This window comes from Dipodomys ordii, unplaced genomic scaffold (assembly GCF_000151885.1).
Source record: "Dipodomys ordii isolate 6190 unplaced genomic scaffold, Dord_2.0 Scaffold247, whole genome shotgun sequence".
Taxonomy (NCBI): Eukaryota; Metazoa; Chordata; class Mammalia; order Rodentia; family Heteromyidae; genus Dipodomys; species Dipodomys ordii.
This window is the reverse complement of record NW_012267463.1, coordinates 569,867-595,093: the sequence shown is the minus strand read 5'-3', so window position 1 is coordinate 595,093 and position 25,227 is coordinate 569,867. Positions and strand designations below refer to the sequence as shown.

The 25,227-nt window shown below is 37.9% G+C and overlaps 1 protein-coding gene across 1 annotated transcript in view; it reads left to right on the top strand.

Moving 5' to 3' along the window:
* The window catches only part of Neto2 (neuropilin (NRP) and tolloid (TLL)-like 2), a 56,402-nt gene extending 36,126 nt beyond the window's left edge, over positions 1–20,276 (top strand). The window contains exons 8-9 of the mRNA XM_013036075.1: positions 17,576–17,689; positions 18,906–20,276. Of these exons, the coding sequence (XP_012891529.1) occupies positions 17,576–17,689; positions 18,906–19,486 (695 nt within the window). The 3' untranslated portion in view covers positions 19,487–20,276. The remainder of the gene's footprint in view (positions 1–17,575; positions 17,690–18,905) is intronic.
* The last annotated feature ends 4,951 nt before the right edge of the window (positions 20,277–25,227 follow it).

Below are 25,227 nucleotides of genomic sequence, written 5' to 3'. Positions count from 1 at the left end.
GCCCTTCCCTTATTCTCTGTATTCTATTCCAATCCATTCTGATTTTGTATAAATGAGCATATATGTTTATATTTTTTTTTTTTTGCTTTTTTTTTTGTCGGTTGTAGGACTTGAACTTGGCCTGAGAACTTTCCAAACTGTGCTCTTCTGCTCAAGGCAAGCGCTCTACAGCTTGAGCCACAGTGCCACTTCCAGTTTTCTAGTGGTTTGTTGGAGATAAGAGTCTTACCGACTTTCCTGCCCAGGCTGGCTATGAACCATGATCCTCAGATCTCAGCCTCCTAAGTAGCTAGGATTACAGTATATTTTCTTATATCCCCTTTGTTATTACATGAAGGAAGCAGAATATTTTTGCACTTGTATTTTTTTTCACCTAACATATATTGGATATTTTTCCCCTAATATATATTGGATATCATTTCATGTCAGTTTATAGAAGTGGTCTTAAGTATTATGGCTGTAGAATAAGAACACTGTAGGTAGCATCTTTATTTAGCATCCTATTTATGGACATATAGGCAATTGCCAGTATTTTACAATTACAATAGTGCTATGACCAATGTATATACTTTCATATTGTTGGAGGTATATCATCAGGACAGACTCCTACAAATGGAATTGTTTAGTCTAAAGGTAAAGATCAAGGACCGATTTTTTTGTTTTTATATTTCTAAGGTGATCTTCTCTTATTACTGAAAAACCCACCAGGAAAACTTGGTTCTGCTATATTTCTTTGTACTTCTACCTTCTAAAAATCCAAGCAACATTTCAGTACTTACTTATATTTATTTTGTTTTGTCCATAAGTTCAAAGGATATTGTATTATCTTTGACTCAAATCAGCTTTAAAAACGACTGCCTTTTCATTTTGGCCAATAGTAAGGATTGTACTCAGGGCTTTACACTTGTTACACACATGCTCTCTCACTTGAGCCACACTTTTAAACCTTCTGCTTTTTGTGTTTTTAGCATCTCCCATTTTTGCCTGTTTGTGGCTCCTAAGTAGTAGCTAGGATTACAGGCATTCGCCATCATCCAAATTGTTTTTAAGATAATTTTTTCCTAGTCTGGTCTTGAACCATGACCCTCCTATTTCTGCATCCCAACTAGCTAGGATTATAAACATGTGCCATCTCCCCTGGCTTTTACTTAATTTTAAATTGCCCTTATCTTCAACCCATATGAGCAGGACCAATTAGCCTCTCAGACTGCTCCCTTTACTCACATTAATCACCTATATAAAGATAATTTAAAAACATATTCATTCTGCCCAGCTATAGCTAAGTGTAATGTTTATAACACAAAGATATATATTCTAGAAAGCAGTGGTATATCTTTTGTGCTCACAAACAAAACAAAAATTTAGCTTTTGTATTTTGACTTGTAAGCTGTATTGATTTGTACAACTTCCAAATCAGAAAGTATAAAGATGTAGGTAGCAGTAAGATACCAGATGTTTTTCTTGATAGATTTGAAAATAATACTTTTTCCTGTATAATCTCAAGATATTTTTCTATTTATTTTATATTAAAATCCTGACTATATGTGACCATATACAGATGGTGTTATAGCTGAGTTTTTATATCTATAATATTAAAAGGACTTTGAGTCATCAGATATTCAGTTGAATTTTGAGGCCAGTTTGTCAAACCAGCCTTTCTACCTGCCTTCTGCTCATTTAACATACAAGGTACTGTGTTACGTACTATGAAGATATAAGAGTGAATGAAACAGTCTCTGCCCTATAGGATCTTGTATGATCCTATGAAGTATCTTGTATACAAATAATATTGAACTGAGTGTGACAAAGGTCATCCATCAGGAGACAGCACCAGTTTTGGAGTAAGTGGTTCTGGAGTGCAGTTCCTAGAGAATAGATACATTTCAGAAGAAATGTTAACTGAGTTTGCTATCCTAAACCAAAGCACAGATGAGCAATGGTGTCAAAGCAGAGCTCATTTGGACCCTGAGAAGAAATGGTAGAAAGCAGAGGGAAATGAGCCAGGAAAGGAATGGAAGCTTCAATGCAAAGGCTAAATGTTGGCTTTATTTTCTAGGTATCTAGGAGTTGTATATTACACAGTGACTTGGCAGAGCTAAGCCTTTGGTGGGGTGTGGAGGCCAGTTAAGAGGTTATTTCCATAGTCAAGGTAGGAAACTATGGTCAAAACTAAATACTGACAGGAGAGAGAAGAGTTAAGGAGACAGAATCATCAAGATTTGGTGACTAATCTAGAAAATTAAGTTTAAGCCAAATGAGTCAGAAACCTACAACAACTTTGAGTCAGATTGATTTGGAAAGTGAAAACTGAGCAGATAAGAATGGACAAGTGCTCAGCTGGTTTGGACATAGTTTCCACAGGGTGTTAGAAGTGTCAAGAGATGGGCTGGGAAGGTGGCTCAGTGGTAGAGCGCTTACCTTGCATGCATAAGGCCCTGGGTTCGATTCCTCAGCACCACATAAGCAAAAAGAAAAAAGCCGGAAGTGGTGCTGTGGCTCAAGTGGTAGAGCACTAACCTTGAGCTGAAGAGCTGAGGGACAGCACTCAGGCCCAGAATTTAAGGCCCCACGACCGGACCCCCAAAGAAGTGTCAAGAGAACAGTGCTGGTATTTGCCATGGATAAACTGTGATGATGCATATTGGATTATAGATATGACCTGGCTTGTTCTTAAATTTTTTTTAATTTTTAATTTGAGAACTATTTTAACTTAAAAAACAAAGCCAGCTAGAAGAAGGCTGTTTCAGCATCTCAGACAACGAAAGCCCAGTGCTTTGTACAGACATCACTAAGTAGAACACTCTGCCTTCTTGTTCTCCTCTTTGGTTTCTTTCAACACCTACCTGTGCCATGTAGTACACTGTCATTAATTAGACACCACTACTCAGCTCCTGTAACATGACCACAAGCTGATGGATTCTTCTGTAATTGTAAAAATACATCCCAGATTTCAGACTCTAATGTGACATAAAGAATGTAAAGTAGCTGGATACTGGTATCTCATGCTTATAATCATAGTTACTTAGGAAGCTAAGATCTGAGGATGCACATTCCAAGCCAGCCCAGGCAGACAAATCTGAAACACTCTTATCTCCAGCTAACCAACAAAAAGCCAGAACTGAAAGCATGGCTCATTGGTAGAGTACTAACCCTTGAGGAAAAAGCCAGCTGAGAGTGTGAGGCCCTGAGTTCAAGCCCCAGGGAAGAAAGGAATGGAGCAAGGGAGGGAGGGAAGAAGAAAGAAAAGAAAATGTAAAGTATTTCCTTGGTACTTCATATTAATTATATAGTACAATGGGAATATTTTGGATGCTGTTTCAGGGCTCCTCAGTACCACCCACATGATAAGGGATTTGCCAGACAAACTCCCCAAACCCAGTACATATTTGTATTCATAGCTAAGACTGGTTGAACAGAGGGATACACTATGAGATCAGCAAAGAGAAAAGACTGTCAGCCAAGGGAACTCAGCACAGGCTTCCTTGTGCAAGAGAGCACAAGGAGGGGCATGAGAGGCACTCTGAGAGTGCCGCTTATTCAATGGCATGTATGCAAGGCTTCTGCCAGAGAAATGCCCTAGAGACTCAGCACCTACACTTTTATTAGAGTCTAGTCACATAGGCACTTTGCCTTTCATATACCATAATCCCTTACTGCCAGAAATAAAGCAGGTGTTTCGCATAAATAGTATTGCTCATACAAAAAGTAAGCATAGTGAACTACCTTTATTTGATAGGGTGTAGAGAAAAGCCACATTCACAGATATCAACCAAGGGCCAACCTTCCAAAAAGTAGCCTCAGGCCTGTCAGATCAACTCTTGTCTGTTAAATTAATTATATCAGTAAAACAATTCCACTTTTTACTTGCTCACAGTTTTTGGAACATGCCTTATTTTGGGCAACACTAGTCTCAATGTTACAAGAAATTCTCTTCTAATGGGTTTTTGTTATGGTATTTTCTATACATATCTACTGATGGTTTTCCCTCTTTGTATTATGGAGTATCTTTGTATTAAGTAATCATATGTAAGATTAAATTGTAATCTACAGTAGATTTCATCCTATAGTCCAAACTTAGTTCTAAAGCCCAAGAACAAGAAGAAAATTGCCCCTCCAAAAAATATGTAGTCAAAATAAGGAGATTTCATAATATTTTATAAAACAAAGGCCAGCCTGGTGATCTCTATTTGATAAACACACTTCAGAGTTCAAGAGGATGCATTTTTACTTACCATTAATTCAGATTGTTGACTTTTTTTCCTTAGTCTGTTGTTAATGATTTACAATTGTTATGCAACTACCCTTGAGAACAGTACTTAAGGGGTCTCTAAAATGGGCTAATTTTGTACAAGTGATTGGCTTTATGTAACCTAGCATCAGATGGAGTTTGTGACTAATATGGTACAACTTTGCTAAGATGGATGATGTAGAATGGCAACCAAGATATTGTTTACCTTCTCCCCAGGCAATGTGCACTAATACATATCTTACTCCTTAAGGAAAGATACAGTTTTAGGAAAATTGTTTCTAGGACTAGAACTGTGAAGGCAGCAGAGCTATTTTTGTTAGAGTAATTCCATATGTGGTGTTTAGTGGCATATTGCAAACAGGTCACATTGCAGGCTCAGTTGAAGGACAAAGCCATTGTTCAGCATTATTGAATGTAGAGATCCCACCCTCCCCTTCTCCCTGTAAGGCAGGACATGAAGTCTTGACGCTGAAGTAGAGAGCAGTTTATAATGGGTACTATATTTGTTATTTGTCCTTTACTCATAAAAACTTACTATTCAGTTATTTAATATGGTTTTGAACCAAAGCAGTGCTTGTTAGCATTACATATCAATAACTAATACCTTTATTCTTATTTTAAACAGCTATACTGCTCAAATGAGAAGCCATAAAATTAAATATGTTTATAGTTATAAATTAGACATTTCTACCAAGCAAATCTGATCATATCAGTGCTGTTTTTTAAATTGTTTTAAATAATATGGAGAGCAATTATAAAGAATCTGTAATAAGCCTAGTGTGGTGATTCATGCCCACTATTCCAGGTATTCAGGAGGCAAAAGTATGAAGACTATGGTAAAAGTTTGACCTCAGGCAAGAAAAATAACCTAAAGCAAAAAAAGGCTTGGCTAGCCAGTGCAATACCCTGAATTCAAACCCTAGTACCACACACACACACACACACACTATAATAAAAATTAAGGGTTTTTTTCCTCTATTGTTCAGTTGATGAGGAAACATGGAGCAGAAAACATTTGAAGTTATAATGAGCCATTGAAGTGTAGTAACATAAAATTCTAAGAAAGTAAGAAAGTTAAAGAGCCACAGTGCTGTTTCCAGCCTCATTTGCTTTGTCTTAAAAAATAGTTTATCTCGGGGCTGGGAAGATGGCTCAGTGGTAGAGCGCTTGCCTTGCATGCATGAGGCCCTGGGTTCGATTCCTCAGCACCACATAAGCAAAAAAAGAAAAAAGCCGGAAGTGGTGCTGTGGCTCAAGTGGTAGAGTGCTAGCCTTGAGCTGAAGAGCTGAGGGACAGCACCCAGGCCCAGAGTTCAGGCCCCATGACAGGACCCCCCCCAAAAAAAAGATTAAAAATTTAAAAAAAATAGTTTATCTCAAGCCAGGTATCAGTGACTCATGCCTGTAATCCTAGCTACTCAGGAGGCTGAGAGCTAAGGATCATGGTTCAAAGTCAGCCCCGGCAGGAAAGTCCATGAGACTCTTATGTCCCATAAACCACTAGAAAAACAGAAGTGACACTGTGGCTCAAGTGGTAAAGCACATGCCTTGAGCTGAAGAGCTGAGGGATAGCACCCAAGGCCAGAGTTCAAGCCCCATGACTGACCAAAAAAAAAAATAGTTTATCTCCTGGATGCCAGAGGCTATTATCTCAACTACTTGTGAGCCTGAGAATGGAAGGATTATGTTTCAAGGCCAGCCCAGGCAAATATGTCTTTGAGTACCTCAGCCCTTGGCTGAGAGCAGTGTCATGTGCCTGTCATCCAAAGATATGAGAGTGGCACTGAAATTTCAAGGACCATGGTACCAGGCAAGCCTGAGAAGAAAAGTCCAAAAGACTCCATCTCCATGAGATGGGAAGCTAGCTGTGATGATGTGTCTTGTGATCCCAGTGACTATAACTAAAAGTAGGTATGTGGAAGCTCAGGTATCCAAGTAGGAAGCAAGACTGTTTCCTAGGGAGGGAGTGAAAAACAGAGCTAGAGGCATGCCTCAGCCATATTGCACCAGCTTATCAAGGACAAAGCCCTAGATTCAAGTCCCAGAATCACAACAATAAAAAGATTCAGCTTCTTATGACTATTGCTGTACCTCTTGAACAGCTACTTTTCTGGTTAATTGGAAAGAGAATCTCTCAAAATTTTTGGCCCAACCTGGGTTTTTGGTTTTTTTGGGGGTCCAGTTGTGGGGCCTGAACTCTGGGCCTGGGCACTGTCCCTCAGCTCTTCAGCTCAAGGCTAGTGCTCTACCACTTGAGCCACTGCACCACTTCCGGTTTTCTGAATGATTAATAGAGGTAAGAGTCTCATGGATTTTCCTGCCTGGGCTGGCTTTGAACTGAGATCCGCAGCTCTCAGCCTCCTGATTATAGGCATGAACTACCAGTGCCCGGCTCCAAGTTGGTTTTAAATCTTTGTCCTCAGATTTCAGCCTCCTGAGCAGCTAGAATTATAGGACTGAGCCAAAAGAACAAACTCAAAGTACTTTTTTTTTTGGTCAGTCATGGGGCTTGAACTCTGGGCCTGGGCACTGTCCCTCAGTTCTTCAGTTCAAGGCGAGCACTCTACCACTTGAGCCACAGCACCACTTCTGGCTTTTTTTCTTTTTGCTTATATGGTACTGAGGAATCGAACCCAGGGCCTCAAGCATGCAAGGCAAGCGCTCTACCACTGAGCCACCTTCTCAGTCCCCCAACCTGGTTTTTTTTATTTTTGTTTGTTTGTTTGTTTTGGTTAGTTGTGGGGCCTGAACTCTGGGCCTGGGCACTGTCCCTCAGTTCTTCAGTTCAAGGCGAGCACTCTACCACTTGAGCCACTGCACCACTTCCGGTTTTCTGAATGATTAATAGAGGTAAGAGTCTCATGGATTTTCCTGCCTGGGCTGGCTTTGAACTGAGATCCGCAGCTCTCAGCCTCCTGATTATAGGCATGAACTACCAGTGCCCGGCTCCAAGTTGGTTTTAAATCTTTGTCCTCAGATTTCAGCCTCCTGAGCAGCTAGAATTATAGGACTGAGCCAAAAGAACAAACTCAAAGTACTTTTTTTTTTGGTCAGTCATGGGGCTTGAACTCTGGGCCTGGGCACTGTCCCTTAGCTCCTCAGCTCAAAATGAGTGCTCTACCATTTGAGCCACTGCACCACTTCTGGTTTTCTGAATGATTTATTGGAGAGACGAGTCTCACAGACTTTCTTGTCTAGGCTGGCTTTGAACCATGATCCTCAGATCTCAGCCTCCTGAGTAGCTAGGATTACAGGCATGAGCCACCACCACCCAGCTTCGAAATACTTATTTTTATAGTTAAATAGTACTATTTTGAAAAGTTAATAGTGTTCAAGTAATTAATTATATACTTTTTGAACTTCGATTAAGAATAAGAAGATACAGATAACTCACTAAACCTTAGAAACAAAAGTCTAAGATAATAGTGCAAAAAGAGGAAAGTGATTCCAGGAAGGCCTGGTATTTAAAGGAGGCATAGATTGATAACAGAAACACTCGCACTGATGCTAGTTGGGTTGGTTTTTCCCACTTCTGCTGTACATCAGTGTTTCCCAGGTTGTTCAGTCCTTACCTGTTTTAGACTACAAATCACTCAGGGTTATTTATAAATGAACTGTAGTAGTTAAATACTCAACCAATATTGAAAGCCATATGTAGACAAGCATGCCTAAACTCAAGGGATGAACAAATCCCAGTCAATAATGGCAAACCACCAACTGATGACCTGCTATAGAGCTGTGATTAATAATGCTACTGTGGATCTTTGACTTTCTTAGAACATTGTGACTACACTTTGATGGCTCTTTATAACTTCAAATGTTTTCTGCTCCATGTTTTCTCATTATTTGGGACTGTTTCAAGGAGAAATTATATTTGCATCTAATAGTAAAGCAGATTGGGCTATTCTCTTTTGACTTACATCTATCAAATTATACATAGAGTTTTCTGAGGACACAATAAATTCTTTTTTTCCAGCGTATATTCAGAGTTAATTGACAAAAAGACCAAGAAGGTATGTAAACATGATACCAAAATGCATTTTTTAACCTAAACAGTGTCTTCACTGAGGAAGGGAAAATGATGAAGGCATGGGTACATTATTAAGAGGAAGGTTGTATATTTATTAGGAGAAAGGTGATATTTTGTAGGAAAACCCACTTATTTAATAATCCAGTAAAATTTAATTCTATCTTCTTGAAAACAGTCTTTAAATATATAGATAGATAGATATAGATTTAGATATATATACACACACATATATATACATATATATACACACACATCTGGAAAATATTTTGAGTCTGTCAGTTCAATAGAGGGCAATATTCTATTCTTCTTCGTTGATAAAGCATAAATTTTCTAAAATTCAAAATTACAGTCTGTGCCAGGTGCTAGTGGCTCACCCCTGTAATCCTAACTACTCAGGATGCTGAGATCTAAAGATCACAGTTTGAAGCCAGGCTGGGTAAGAAACTTATCTCTAATTAAGTGCCAGAAAAATAAATAAAAACAGCCAGAAATGAAACTGTAGCTCAAGAAGTAGAGCGTTAGCCTTGAACACTAAAGCTCAGAGATAGTACCCAGGCTCTGAGTTCAAGTCCCAGGAAAGAGAAAAGGAAGGGAGGGAGGGAAAGAAGAAGGAAGGAAGGAAGAGGAGGTAGAGAAAGAATGAGAGGGGAAGGTAGGAGGGAAGGAAGGAGAAAAGAAAGATGGAGGAGGAATGAAAAAAGAAAGGACATGACCTATATTCCACATATTTTTATACCCTTTATTTTTTACTGTGAAAATACCATACAGAGGGGTTACAATTACATGGTCAAGATAATGAGTAAATTTCTTATCAAGCTTTGTTTCCCCTTCCCATCCCTTCCCATCTCCTCCCCCCTCCCCCGTCATTGTCGTCCCTCCCCCAAAGTTGTTAAGTTCATTTTTCGACATAAGGTTTTGTACATCTCATTGTTGCAGTGGATCCACCTGTATCCCTATTTAAACAATTTCTTTTTCCTTCCCCTACACAATACCAACATCAAATACAGTGCAAACAGGGGTTATACCGTGGGGAGGGAAACACAAAGCAACAACGAAATAGCTTATAAATATGTTAGAAACAATAGCAAGCAAGAAAAAAACATTTGAATCCTTATCTTAGGGTTCATTTCACCTAAAATCAACTTATCTGACTATTTCTGCTTGTCTCAGACATATACTAGTTATTGAAAATAAGGGAAACCACGGGACCTATGTTTCTTTGGGCCTGCCTTACTTCACTTAATATAATTTTTCCAAGTTTTTCCATTTCCTAACAAATGGGGCAATGCCATTCTTTCTGATGGAGGCATAGAATTCCATTGTGTATAGATACCACATTTTTTGATCCATTCATCCACTGATGGGCATCTGGGTTGGTTCCATACATTAGCTGTGGTAATAATGCTGCAATAAACATAGTTGTGCTGGTCTTGTTTGTGATCATTTGGGTAAATGCCCAAAAGTGGGATTGCTGGATCATAGGGGAGCTCCACGTGGAGTCTTTTGAGGAACCTCCATACTGCTTTCCAAAGTGGTTGAACAAGTTTACACTCCCACCAACAATGCAATAAGGTTCCCTTCTGTCCACATCCCCTCCAGCATCTGTTGTTATTAGACTTCTAACTGGGGTGAGGTAGTATCTCAATGTTGTTTTGATTTGCATTTCTTTTCTGGCTAGGGAGGTTGAGCATTTCTTCATGTGTCTATTGGCCATCCTTCTTTCCTCTTCAGAGAAGTTTCTCTTTAAGTCTTTAGCCCACTTATTTATTGGGCAGTTGTTTCTTTGAGGGTTTGTTGTTGGAGGATTTAATTTTTTGAGTTGCAGGTATATTTTACATATGAGACCCTTGTCCATTGTATGGCTAATAAAGATCTTCTCCAATCTGTTGGCTTTCCATTGATCTTGTTAGTTACGTCCTTTGCCATGCAGAAGCTCTGCAGTTTCATGCAGTCCCATTTGTCCAACCTTTCTTTAATTTGTTGTGTATCTGGGTCTCTATTAAGAAAATTTCGGCCTGTGCCAAGGAAACCTAGGCTTTCTCCTATTCCTTCCTGTAATGTTTTCAGAGTGTCTGCTTTGACTCCGAGGTCTTTGATGCATTTGGAGTTGATTCTGGTGCAGAGTGATATATAAGGACCTAGCTTTAGTTTTCTACAGGTGATTAACCAGTCTTGCCAGAACCATTTACTGAAGAGTCTGTCTTCCTTCCATTCTATTTTGAGCTCGCTTATTGAAGATTAGATGGCTATAGGTCTGTGGGTTCATTTATGGGTTTTCAATTCTATTCCATTGGTCCTGAGGTCTATCAAGCTGTTTTAATTACTATGGCTTTGTAGTATAGTTTGAAATTTGGTATTGATATTCCTCCAGCACTGTTCTTTCTGTTAAGGATCGTTTTTGCTATTCGGGGTCTTTTATTATTCCCAATGAATTTTTGGATTGCTTCTTATATTTTCTTGAAGAATGAGGTTGGAATATTCATAGGTATCGCACTGAATTTGTAGATAGCCTTCGGAAGTATTGCCATTTTCACGATGTTGATCCGTCCAATCCAGGAACATGGGAATTTTTGCCACTTTCTTAGTTCAGTTTTGAGTTCCTTTTTCAAATTTTTAAAGTTTTCATCATAGAGGTCCTTCACATCTTTGGTTAAGGTAATTCCTAGATATTTTATTTTTTGTGGGACTATGACAAAAGGATTTGCTTTCCTGATTTCTGCCACGCTTTTCTCATTGTTGGCATACAGAAAAGCCATTGATTTTTGAGGGTTAATTTTATACCCTGCTACTTTGCCAAAGTTTTGAATCAGCACCAGTAATTTGGGAGTGGAGTCCATGGGATTCTTTAAATACAAGTTCATGTCATCTGCAAAGAGGGAGAGTTTTACTTCATCTTTCCCTATTTGGATCCCTTTTATGTTTGCATCTTGTCTTATTGCTGTAGCTAGGCATTCTAATACTAAATTGAAGAGAAGTGGAGAGAGTGGACATCTTTGTCTCATTCCTGAGTTAAGAGGAAATGGCTTTAGTTTTTCACCATTAAGTATAATGTTGGCTGTAGGTTTGTCATATATAGCCTTTAGTGTATTGAGGAATGTCCCATGGATTACTAATTTTTCCAGAACCATCATCATAAAGGAGTGTTGGATCTTGTCAAGTGCTTTTTCTGCATTTATTGAGATAACCATGTGGTTCTTATCCTTGCTCCTGTTGATGCGATGAATTATATTAATTGATTTGCGTATATTGAACCAGATTTGCATCCCTGAAATGAATCCTGTTTGGTCATGGTGTATGATTGTTTTTGGATGAATTGTTGAAGTCAGTTGGCCAAAATTTTGTTGAGAAGTTTTACATCAATGTTCATCAAAGAAATGGGTTTATAGTTCTCTATGATGAGTCCCTGCCTGGTTTGGGGATGATGGTTATGATGGCTTCATAGAGTGAATTCAGTAGTGAACTTTCTCTTTCAATTTCATTGAATAGTTGGAGGAGTATTGGTGTGAGCTCTGCTTTGAAGGCCTTGTAGAATTCTGCTGTAAAACCATCTGGTCCTGGACTTTTCTTAGATGAGAGATCTCTTATTGCTGTTTCTATTTCAATGCCTGTTAAGATGATTTAACTCATCTTGGTTTAGTTTTGCCATGTCAATATTTGCTAGGAAAAGGTCCATTTCTGCCAGGTTCTCAAACTTACTGGGATAAAAGTTTGAGAATTATTTCCTTACAATGTTCTGAATCTTGGTTGTTTCTGTGGCAATGTTTCCATTCTCATCTCTGAGTTTAGTTATTTGGGTGTGTTCTCTTCTTTTTGTGATAAAATTTGCTAAGGGTCTGTCAATTTTGTTAATTTTTTCAAAGAACCAACTCTTTGTTTTGTTGATTCTTTCTGTTTTTTTTATTCTAATTTGTTAATTCTGATTTAATTATTTCCATCTACTGAGCTGGGGTTTATCTTGCTGTTCTTTTTCAAGGAAGTTTAGATGTCTCATTAAATTGTTATTTTCAGATCTTTCCAATTTGTTTATGTAGGAACTCAGAGCTATAAACTTGCCTCTGAGTACTGCCTTTGCTGTGTCCCAGAGGAGCTGGTAATTTTTGTATTCATTTTTGTTGAGTATCGTGAATATTTGAATTTTCTTTCTAATCTCTTCCATGACCCACTGGTGATTCAACAGTGTGTTGTTCAGCCTCCATGTGTTACAGGACTTTCTTTGGTGGCTTATGGTTTTGAGTTCTAATTTTATTCCCGTGTGGTCTGAGAGAATGCAAGGTATAACTTCAATGTTTCTGAATTTGGACAAGTTTGCTTCATGACCTAAAATGTGGTCATTTCTGGAAAATATTCCATGTGCTGCTGAGAAAAATGTGTATGATGCTGCTGGGTGAAATATTTGGTAGATGTCTGTGAAATCTAGTTGATCTATGCAGTTGTTTAGATCTGCGGTTTCTCTATTGAGTTTTTGCCATGTTGACCTATCTAGTGGGGATAGTGGTGTGTTAATGTCCCCAAAAATTAATGTCTGTGGATCTATGTGGGATTTGAGGGAAAAGTGTTTCTTGGATAAATTTGGGTGCTCTGTTGGTTGGTGAATAGATATTTAGAATTGTAATATCCTCCTGAAGGAGAGATCCCTTAATTAGTATGTAGCTACCGTCTTTATCTCTTCTCACTAATTTTAATTTGAAGTCTATTTTATCTGATATTAGGATTGCAACTCCTGCCTGTTTATGGGGGCTGGTTGCTTGGTAGACTTTGTTCCAGCCTTTCACTTTCAAAATATGTTTGTTTTTATGGACAAGGTGAGACTCCTGAAGGCAGCAGATAGAAGGATCTTGCTTTTTAATCCATAGACAGTCTGTCGCTTAATTGGACAGTTAAGTCCATTAACCTTGAGAGTTAGGACAGAGGTGTTTGGTAGTTCCTACCATGTTATCCACCTTCTTGGGGGCTCCGGCAAATGGGTTCTTCCTATGGGTCTTGGATTCTCAGTTTGGGTGTGGTTTCTTGGCCTTTATTGTGGTCTTGTTGGTTTTCTATGTGTAGGACATCTTTAAGTATCTTTTGTAAGGCAGGTTTGGTGGAGATATATTGTTTCAGTTTTTCTTTGCTATGGAATGTTTTTATTTGACCTTCAGTTATGAAGGAGAGTTTAGCTGGGTACAGTATTCTTGGTTGATAGTTGTTTGTCTTTAGGGCTTGGCATACATTATTCCAGGCTCTTCTTACTTTAATTGTCTCTGCTGAGAAATCTGAGGTGATTCTAATTGGTTTCCTTTTATAGGTGATTGATCTTTTCTCCTTGACAGCTTTAAGGATCTTTTCCTTGTTGTTCTGAATTGATCCTGTGAGGATTATAATATGATGTGGGATGTCCTGTTCTGGTCTGGTTTATTTGGGGTTCTAAAAACTTCTTGTATCTGAATAGGCCTATCTTTTTGCATGTTTGGGAAGTTCTCTGCTAGAATCCTGTTAAACAAATTTCCTAGACCATTAACTTCTGTCTCTAGGTGCTCCTCTACACCCATTATCCTCAGATTAGGCCTTCTGATGGTGTCTCCCAAATGTTGAATAGATCTATCATATTTCTTGGATTTTTCTTGTGACCTAAAATGTGGTCATTTCTGGAAAATATTCCATGTGCTGCTGAGAAAAATGTGTAATGATGCTGCTGGGTGAAATATTCGGTAGATGTCTGTGAAATCTAGTTGATCTATGCAGTTGTTTAGATCTGTAGTTTCTCTATTGAGTTTTTGCCATGGTTGTATGTTCTTTCTCTATAATATCTAGACTGTCTTCAATCCTGAGATTTGATCTTCTGCATGGTCTAACCTACTGTCAAGTTTGTTACTTTGTTTTTATTTCTTTTCCTCCTAATTTGTTGGTTTTGATGGCTTCCAATTCTTTGTTGGAGCTTTGTTTTAGATCTTGTATGAACTTCTTTACTTCCTTAATTTGGTGTTCAGTGTTTATTCTCAAATCACTTAGTTGATTGGTTATGGTTTCCTTGGATTCCCATTCCTTCTGTCGGTCTCCATTCAGCATTCCCTTTGTGGTCTCCCTGAATTCATTCAGCTGTCTGTTTACCGATTCCGTGAATGCCTCTATTGATTTTTGTCTATTCTCATCCCGATCTCGCAATTCCTGTAATACTTTCTGATTAGCTTCCTCATGTTCATGCAATTCCTGTAGTTCTCTTTGACTGTTCATGCCTGCTCATGCCATTCCTGCTTTTCTCTTTAACTGTTCTCAGCCAGGTCATGCAATTCCTGTCTTTCTCTTTGACTGTTCTCTGCCTGCTCACGCAATTCTTTTATTTCTCCTTGACTGTTCTCAACCTGCTCACACAATTCCTGTATTAATCTTTGTGTAGCTTCCTCATGCTCACGAGATTTCTGTATTAATCTTTGGTTTGCCTCCTCTCGCTCCCTATCACACTCACACTGAGTCCTTTGCAGGTTTTCAATCTTTTCATTCACTATGTTTACCAGTAGTGTTTGTAGAGCTTTTTGGGAACTCTCCTCTAGATTATTCATTAACTGTTCTGTCACCTGATTATCCTGAGTGGGAGTTGAGAAACCCGGACTTGCCATTTTTCTTGTGTTTTTCCGGCTTGTTCTGCTCATTTGGTATGAAAGTAACATGAATTTTGTGCTAGAACACTATTTTAAGGCAAGAATCAACCAGAGTTCTGGAGTTGCACTGTCAAAATGGCTGCAGATACAATCTAGTTCAAAAGATACAATCTATTCAACATCAAACAACTATGGATTAATGGGCTAAGAGCAGCAAAGAAGAATTTGGCAAACCAGAAATTACTAGGTTTAGGGAGAAATGTGGGGAAAAATAGGATTAGAGGGATGTGAAAAGGTAAAAGGAGAGTGAATTTAACCAAATCCTAATCTCTCAGAGGGAAATGGATTGGACAGAATGATAGGAGAGAGATTTAAAAAAAAAAGAAAAAGAAAAAAACGGAAAAACAAAAATTTAAATTTAAAAAGTGAAACACTTAAAAATTATATGGCTACAGTGCTTGTTGTAACCCCTCTGTACAGTATTTTCACAATAAAAATAAATAAAAATTTTTAAAAAATTATATAAGTTTAAAAAATGATATTGAGAGAAGAGGATAGGATGACAAGAGGGGAGGGATAGAAAGGAGACATGAAAAAATAAAAAATAAAAATTCTTAAAGTCACTTACTTGAAAATTATATAGCTATAAAGAGATAATGCTGCTATTAAAGAAGTTAAGCCTAAGAGGTTGTGAGTTGAGTAATAAATTTCTGGATTAAGTATGTGCACAATGGGGGATGAGGTCTAATAATCGACAATGGGTATATATCTGGGGATGAGCAAAACAGCAATTAAGTCATGCAAGAAAGAAAGAGAAAAAAATGAAAAGAATAAACAAAAAGACCAAAAGGGCAAAAGAGATTTTTTAAAAAGCACACACATACATGTACACTTAAAATAAAAATTATGAGAGAAAAAAAGATTAATAGGAAACATTTAAATAAGAATTTTTTAAAAGGTACAAAAAAGTTCTTTAATTTTTTTTTGGGGGGGTGGGGAAAGGAGGGGAATGGGATGAAATATATCTCCCCTGGGTATGTAACCAGTCTCTTGGTTTGAGTTTCTGGTCTGCTTGAGGTGTTTGGTTTTCCTGTGGCTTGATTGGTTTCTTAAGTCAGTTTGTTTGAGCAGGCAGAAAAATGCTCTGCATTACCCAGGATGTTGTGATTCTCCTCCCAGGCTAGTTCAGTGGGAAGGAGATGACTGTTTCCTCTAGTTTGGAGATGGTATGATAAGGCTAGGTTCTGGGTAGAGTTGAGACCTTTCAGCAAACAGTAGCTTTTCTATGAGTAGCTAGCTCCTGAGACACAGAGCCCAGCCTGGAGCCATTCTCGGGGTTTATGTTTACTGAATTTCAGTTGTTTGTCTAGGCTACTGTAGGGAGGGGCAGCCTCTGGCTCTGTTTACCCAGTAGAGAAAGTCACTCCTATGTGGTAGAGCTTCCTCTACCTGGGCGGGTGATTTTCCCCTGGGTGGAGCTGAGCCAGGCAGGTCAGGTCAGGTTTTTGTGACCTGCTAAATAACTCTTTTGTTTTCTTCCAAGGCCTGAGTTGGAGCTAGCTGCTCAGCCAGGCCTTTGTCAGTATCAAAGATGGAGGTCTCCAGTGGTAGGGGAGGGGCAACCTTCCTTCCTCTGCTCCCTGAGAAGGAGTGAGGATGTCAGGGTTCTACTCATGCCAGACCAGAGTCTTGGTTCCTGGGCTGTCTCTGGTCTGCGATCTGCAGTTTGAAGATGTCTGTTCCTTGTCAGTTCTTGTTGAATAGAATTCACTCACCTACCACGTCTGGCGCCTTTGTCCGAGACTCTCTCTGTAGGTATGACTGCTACAGCCATCACCACAGCCACCACAGTCATGGCTACCAGCAAGTGCCCAGATCTGTCTCCTTGCATCGATTTTCCCTCTCTGGCCAAACTCTCTGTACTGTGATAGCACACTTGGTGTGATTTTCTAGCCTAGCACTGTTCACTGGAACACTAAAACTGCTTTCTTTGTGAGAGCTTGTTTAGCCTCCGAACCTATCCCTTTATTTTTTTTAACTCTTTAAATTATATCAATACAATGTCAATTTTTTTGGTGTTTTTTAGGGGGTGGGGTTGTTTTTGTTTTCCTGGTTCCAGGCCTTGAACTCATGGGCTTGATGTTCACTTGGCTTTCGTACTAAGCAAATGTTATACCACTTGAGCCACACTTTCAGCCCAGCTTCTGCTTGTTATCTTGGAGATGGAGCCTTGTAGACTTTTCTGCCCAATCTGACTTTAACCCCTGGTCTTCCATGTCTTAACCTTCTCAATAGATATGATTACAGGTGTGAGCCACTGGCACCAAACAATATTATCTTTAAAGTCTTGAAAGATTGTCCAAACTATAAAGAATCTCCATTAACTATAAGAAACACATTAATATCGTCGTCGTATTTGGTAACTAGCATAGAAAAGTTTGTCTGAAGCCAGAGACATGACTCAGTTATAGAACACCTACTTGGAAAGATTGAATCCCTGAGTTCAAACCACACTACTACTGAAAAAAAAAAACAAAAAAGAACTTTGTGTGAGCCAGCATCAAAGATCTTGTCTTCTTGATTTTGTAGAAGAATGTGTTCATAAGCTTTAGAGGTAAAAACAAAATGCTCTTATTTAAAGTCACACATAAAATAAATCAGGATGGATTTGTCATCTGTGTGTCTCTGTTCTCAACAGTATAGTTTTTCATTTTCCTACAGCTCCTTGCACAGGCAGCACTTTTTTCTGCCATAGCAACATGTGCATCAACAATTCCTTAGTGTGCAATGGTGTTCAGAACTGCGCATATCCTTGGGATGAAAATCATTGCAAAGGTAAGTCCAGTTTGAAGGCCAGGTTTTTTGAGAAGAGTGAATCTTGCTTTTCATTAAGGAAGACTTAAAATGTCCTTTTCTACAATGTGCTTAACAACTGTTTTAGCAGACATGGAGACAAGTGAGAAGGGAGAATACAGCTCTGCAATGTAGTCAGACCACAGCAAAATACCGCTTCTATAGCCAGGTGCCAATGGCTCATGCTATTCAGGAGGCTGAGATCTGAGGATCTTGGTTGAAAGCCAGCCAGGGCAGGAAAGTCCATGAGACTCTTACCTCCATTTAACTACCAGAAAACTGGAAATGGCTCTGTGGCTCAAGTGGTAGAGTGCTAGCATTGAGCTGAAGAGCTCAGGGATAACACCCAGGCCTAGAGTTCAAAAGCACATTGTGTTGTTTTCTGCTCTTATTTGCTTACTGTTGTTGAAACGTCATTTGTATTATAGTGCTGCCTTATCTGGTTGTCAAAATAATGTAGACAATATCCTAGAGTTCTTCTTTTTTAAGTTATAGGGAAATGCTGCTTAACAACAATCCACTAAAATATTCAGCCTTCCAACATGAAAACAGATTCATCCTAATAATTATTTTATCCAATTTCCTGTGCTACATCTCCAGTGTATACTCTGAAAGCTAAATATGGCGGATGCTAATAGTTAGATATTGGCAAGTTGCTTTTTAAACCACTAAGAACTAAAACAGTTATGTAAATATCTTACTATGAAAAAGTATGTAATCAGATGACTGTTAAGAGTACTTGATCAGGTAATCATCAAACATAGTAGAGCATGATAACTTGACTCAAGACATGAGTCTGATCATGTTTATTCTCTCTTCCTGTGACTGTTGGTAGAACTGTTATACATTTTTCTACATAGCAGTTGGTCAAACCTGCCATGCAACCTAAACCTGATAGAACAAGAGAATTTATTTGAGCATTTTCTATGTTAATGTATTTGATTTGATTTGTAAGTTATATGCATTCATGTCTCTGAATAAGAAACAAAGTATTTTATCTTTTCTGTAATCTGTATACCTAGCTGTATCATGATTAGTTACTTTACCCAGAAATCATATTCAAAGGCCTTATTTTCAGTTGCATTGTCTGTAGTATATTTTACTTTGGTTTCCTGCTTTACTTAAATATACCTTATTGGGTTGAATGGGAGATCCCTGTCAACGAATTTTGAAAACCTTAACATTTCTCTTTCTACAGAAAAGAAAAAAGCTGGGCTATTTGAGCAAATCACTAAAACTCATGGAACAATTATTGGCGTAACATCAGGGATTGTCTTGGTTCTTCTCATTATTTCTATTTTAGTGCAAGTGAAACAGCCCCGGAAAAAGGTCATGGCTTGCAAAACTGCTTTCAATAAAACTGGGTTCCAAGAAGTGTTTGATCCTCCTCATTATGAGCTGTTTTCACTAAGGGACAAAGAGATTTCTGCAGATCTGGCAGACTTGTCAGAAGAACTGGACAACTACCAGAAGCTTCGGCGTTCCCCCACATCCTCGCGGTGCATTCACGACCATCACTGCGGATCACAAGCATCCAGTGCCAAGCAAAGCAGGACCAACCTCAGTGCCATGGAACTCCCCTTCCGAAATGATTTTGCACAACCACAGCCAATGAAAACATTTAATAGCACCTTCAAAAAAAGTAGCTACACTTTCAAACAGGCACATGAGTGTCCTGAACAGGCTCTAGAAGACAGAGTCATGGAAGAGATTCCCTGTGAAATTTATGTCCGTGGGCGAGATGATTCTGCACAAGCATCCATATCCATAGACTTTTAATCCTCACTGATGGTGGTAGGAATCAGGAACTGTAGGTGTGCAGCCTAGAGCACCAGTTCTGTCTCAGCAGCCAACCCTGTTCTAGCAAAACTAGGAAGACCTTCATTTACCATTAATGTATTGTTATGGTGACTTTATCTCAGGCAGTCTATATGTGTTATACCAACCAAGGACTCAGTGGGGAAATTCACCATCATCTGTTGCTTGATGTCATATGAACAGAGCACCACTAGTTAATGAGCAGCTGAAGAGAGAGAGTGCTAAGTCGGGCTCGGGCTCAGGCTTAGGCTGTTGAATGAGCTCTATCAAGCACAGCTTTGATCCCACAGTAAACTTCAAAAATAAGCTTTTTTCCTTATTCCTTTTGGTTTACTTTTCTCTTAAGTTGTTTTACATGCCTAGAATTTGCTACTTCTGTATCCTATCTAAGGCGAAAGGGTTAGTGTACCACTTACATCAAATATAGTTGGTTACTGGGGTAAGTACCATTTAAGACTCAGATATATTTCATTTCTGTCTACTAGTTTATATACTATAGCCTTCCCATTGCTGGATCTTCAGTCATTCATGGGAGAAGTAGTAAATGATGCAGTTTATTATTATGAAATTATATTTTGTCTTAGTTATTCTAGTGTATTTCATAATCCAGGAAGGTATGTACCAATTATCAGTCAGGACTAAAACTTCGAGAAAGATAACTTAGCAAGTATTTCAAGTTTCCTATATTTGGTTACATTCATTCCAGAACACAGGGGGTCATTTAATGCACATATGGGTTACCTGTCATTAGGTTTATTTGTGGTGGTCTTCATCTCTGTATCTCTGTTATTTTTGCAAGATGATTATTTCACTACTCTTGTATTGGATTACTTCTTTCTTGAGACAGTACATTTTTCTAGCTCTTATCAAATATAACAATTTCAACTTTTTTTTAAGCTGCACTTTTGACCTTATGATTTTTATGGTATATAAGATAATTTATAAACATGATATAAAAACTCATTGTGTTTTTTTAGACTTTTGATATTATTTTATACTGTACAAATTTTATTAAATCAAGATTAATGACCTATAGAGACAGATTTCCTGACTGCTCGCATACCAGTTTTGTACGTGAATGTGTTGTAAGGGGACTGTACACTGTCACTTATTACTAAGATCTGGGTCATGTCTGCATAAGAAGCTTCTTTCCTTTCATTGCTGTATTTAGTTGTGATAAATTTTTCACTGTGTGATATTTATTGCTCTAAATTACTACACAAGTCTTATATTAAATTCTAAATTGTCACATAATTCTTCCATCATTTATGGCACTGATATTTGAGATCTTAAGATATGTATAGAAAGGAGTCCATTTGCTGAATTATAACCAATATAAGCCTATTTAGAATAGGTAAATTCTCATTTTTTACATTTTTATACTTTTTACATTTTGCATTCTACATTTTTTACATTTACAGTGAAATAAGTTGACATCATAAAAATTTTTGTTAATTTTTAAGTGCTTTGGGATTCTTGTTTGAGATAATATCTTGCTATATAGCCCAGGTTGACCTCAAATTCATGATCCTGCCTCAGCCTCCCAAATGCCTGGCTTACGGTGTACACCACCACATTCAGCTCATAAATTTTGTTCAATATTATACAGAAACTATCTCAGATTAGTGAAAATTTTGACCTTGAACATCTATATGATACACTTAGAGAATACTGCCTCAAAGTTTTCTATGTCATATTTTGTATTTTAAAAAGTAGATTATATACAAGTGACAAGGAAATCATTCTCATAGTATATTCATGATTTAAATTTTATATAAGCCACCAGAATCCAATTAACTTGGAAATATAAAAAAGACTTAATGAATATAGTATTCAATGATCTTGTACTGGAGACAGATTTAATAACTTGTTTTTTTTAGTGGTTACATTGAGTTGACATTTTAGTAGGAAATGGGCCAACCAGCATTTGGACAACATAGAAAATGCTTACATTAACAACTACTATCTTAATGTTCATTGTGATGGAAAGGACATTTTCATACTTGGTATATAAAATTATTTCTGTAATAAAAGTATCTGTTTTGTACATCTTTAACATCTAGATTATGGTAGAAGTAATGCTAATTACAGCTGCATTATGCTACATTATGGCTAGTTGTTTATAACTGTTTTTATTTTTGAAACTTATAACCTATTTTTAAAAGACCTAAAAGAAGCCTACAAAATACAGAGCCTATGGAGACATTAAATATGAAAACAGCACAGAAATACACAGTTTCATGTAATTTAGCAAGTTGGACAGTGATCTGGTTCTAAATTTTCTGGCTGTTAAAAGGAAGCAAACTGTTTCCTTTTCACAGTAGAAAACACAAACTCATTGGGTGCTGTTGGTTCATGTCTATAATCCTAACTACTTATGAGGCTGAGATCTGAGGATCATGTTCAAAACTAGCCCGGGCAGAAAAGTCCATTAACCTCTCATCTCCAATTAACCATCAAAAAGCTGGAAGTGGAGGTGTGGCTCAAGTAGTAGGATGCTAGTCTCAAGTGAAAATCCAAGCAAGAACTCCATGTCTGAGTTCAAGCCCACATACTAGCACAAAAAGGAAAAATAAAACGCAAACTTACCTGAGGACTAGTTCCTCTAGGACTTGAGGGCCTAACTTTAGATAGCATTTCCTCAGAATTTAAAGAATATGCAAAATGAAGGAAGGAGATCATCATGATATATCCTAAGCAAGTGGTCTTAAGTTAACATCCTCTGGGGACAATAATTTCTGTTGAGTTTATTTGTGGGGACAGAACTAAAAATCTGAATGGTCAATAGCTTAGTCTATCATAGGTTATAAGCTGTCATTGAGTTATAGCTGGGCATTAGATCTCATATCTTAGTCAAACATTTTCTTGGTATTCTATAGAAACACAAGACAATAGAGCTAATACATTTTAGAATTGTTAGCAGAGTAATATTAGTGTACATAATTGTAAATCTTCTAAGACAATGGAAAAACTTTACAAATTATTTACTAAACTAAATGCCATAAAATTTAGCAATGAAATATATGAGATTTAGCCATCTTGTATAAGTTAGAACACCCAACAGAGTGACTTGTTAAATGTGCTCTACCAGAAAATCCAAATCTGAAAGGAACAAATGTTCAATTCAGGAAGAGTATTAAGTACAACTGTATGATATTGTCACTGTAAGTGTCCATCCAGAATTTAACACAAGATAGCAATTCCAAGTGGCCATAAATTGAACAACAACAAAAAAGAAACTCTCTTTCTCAACATCTCAAATGTATAGGAATAAAACTACTTTTCACTTTGGGGGAAGGGGGACATTCAACCTAAAGGTTTAAGCAAAAGCAAGAGATTTTCCCATTTTACATCACAAAAAGATAGGGTCTCCTTTACCTAAATGGCTCTATGTCAGTGTTTTTGTATCGGTTCCTACAATTCCTAGGCATTGAAAGAGCCTCCTTAAATGTCTGCCAGTGAATATTTTTATATTTCTGCTGCTATCTGAGATAAGAAGCATGCTTCCTTGTTTCTTGTCACCTGATAAGGTGGGAATGGCCTGGTAGTGATTGGGGGGGCACATGGGGGTGGGGGTGGCAATCTCAATTGGGATTATGTTGTCATTTCAAGATGGCATCTCCTCTATTGTATGTGGTACTTAGTACAAGTTCTTAAAGTAATATGCCTGAATCACACATTAGACCTGAAAAGAACTTTGGTTTCTGGCATATTTTTTTAATCCAGGATACCATGTGCTGGTAACTCATGCCTGTAATCCTAGCTACTCAGGAGGCTGAGACCTGAGGATCACAGTTTGATGCCAGACCTGGTAGGAAAGCCCATGAGACTCTTATCTCGTTAACCACCAAAAAGCTGGAAATGGAGCTGTGGCTCAAGTGGAGCACTAGCCTTGAGTGAAAAAGCTAAAGGGATAGCACAAAGAAAGACTATATACTTAGTGATCTCCCTGACTCAGAACTCCATGCCCATCACCCTTTACCTATTTCTTGCTCTCTCCCTGCTTTTGCGGGCTGTAGTTAAGTCAAGCCATTCTCAACAGCAGCCCAGTTGTTCCATGTAAAGCTTGTCAATCATTCTGACTTACAATGTAATTTTATAAATTTCTTCCAAATATTCTATCTCGAATTTTTTAATGTATATAACGCCACGTAATTCTACAGTTTTGTTACCACAGCTCCTTGGCTCCTGCGAACAACTCTGCAAGCAGTTGCTGTGAATTCTCAATAAAGTGTTGACTAACAATACATCTGTGTGGTACCAGACAGAAAGAATTTCAGTGTTTTTGCTTTTGTGACTTTTTTAAGCTAAAGAAAACAATGTATAATATAAAAATTAAACATTTATATGCTATATCTCGAGTTCTGGAGACTGATTTGTGTGTGAACCACTGGAAAAGACATGTTGATGTAGCCTCCTGCCAAATCACTTATGTGGGGTTTGTTTGGTTTTTTTCCCCTCTCTGGTAATTTTTTCTCCTTTTCTAACTTTTTTTTGTACATTTATGTGATAGGTTTATTTGGCAACAAAAGCCCAAGAAACTACTGAAGGTGCGTGTTTAATATATACTATCTAGTGTGAACTTTAAAAGCAGATTTTTATTACAAACTTCCAGACCATATAAGAATTCTTACATGCTATTTATGGTTGAAAAAAATCCTTGAACTGGAAATAAAAACTTAATATTTTGTTTCCTTACCTCAATTTCTAAAATCTAGATGTGATAACAAATTCAGGTCACTTTGAGCCACAAAATTTGTCTTTCTAAAGTTGACATTTTCTCTTCTACCTTCTAAAATAAAATAATCATTTTATGATTTTGGAAAATAACATTGAAACTGGGAACTGATGGTTCATGCCTATAACCGTAACTAGTCAGAAGGCTGAGATCTGAGAAAAGGCCATGAGACTCTCAAATCCAATATACTACACCACCCTCCCCTCCCCCCCCCAAAAAAAGCCAAAAGTAAAGCTTGCTGAAGTTGTAGGGTGATAGCAAAAAGAAGCTCAGGGTCAGTGCCCAGGCCCTGAGTTCAGGCCCCAGAACTGGCACAAAAAAATAATAATAATCATGGGACTGTCCCACTTAGAATCACTAGATGTTTTCAGAATTAATCTTCAAGAAACAATTTAAAAAGAAAGGAGAAAGATAAAGGCAAAGAAAGAAAAAAAGGAAGAAAGAAAAGATGTGATTTTGTCCTAAATTGCCTGAAGGTCCCAGTGTGTGAGAACTTAGAGTGGGTTCCCAGCCAAGCTGTCCTTTTGAGATGCTAGATACAAGGTATTTTGGCTACAGTTATTGCTTAGCTCAAAAAGATGAATGAAGCCAGCTCACATCTATAGTTTAGTTATTCAGGAGGCTGAGATCTAAGAAAGATGGATTAAGTCAACCTAGGTAGGAAATTATGTGAAATTATTACCTCCAATTAACTACCAAAAGTCCAGAAGCAGGCCTGTGAATCAAGTGGTAGAATTCTAATAGTAGAAAAGGCTAACAGACAAGGCCCAAGCCCTGAGTTCAAGCCCGACTACCAGCACACACACCACACACAGAATAAGCCGACATCAAGAAAGGTGTGCACTGACTGGAAAGCACAGAAAGGTGAACATTCCCTAACTTTAATCACACACAGACCAAGCTGCATAGGAAGAAAGAAAAGGTCGTTACAACTAATCTCCCTACAAGTAAGAACAGCAGTTTC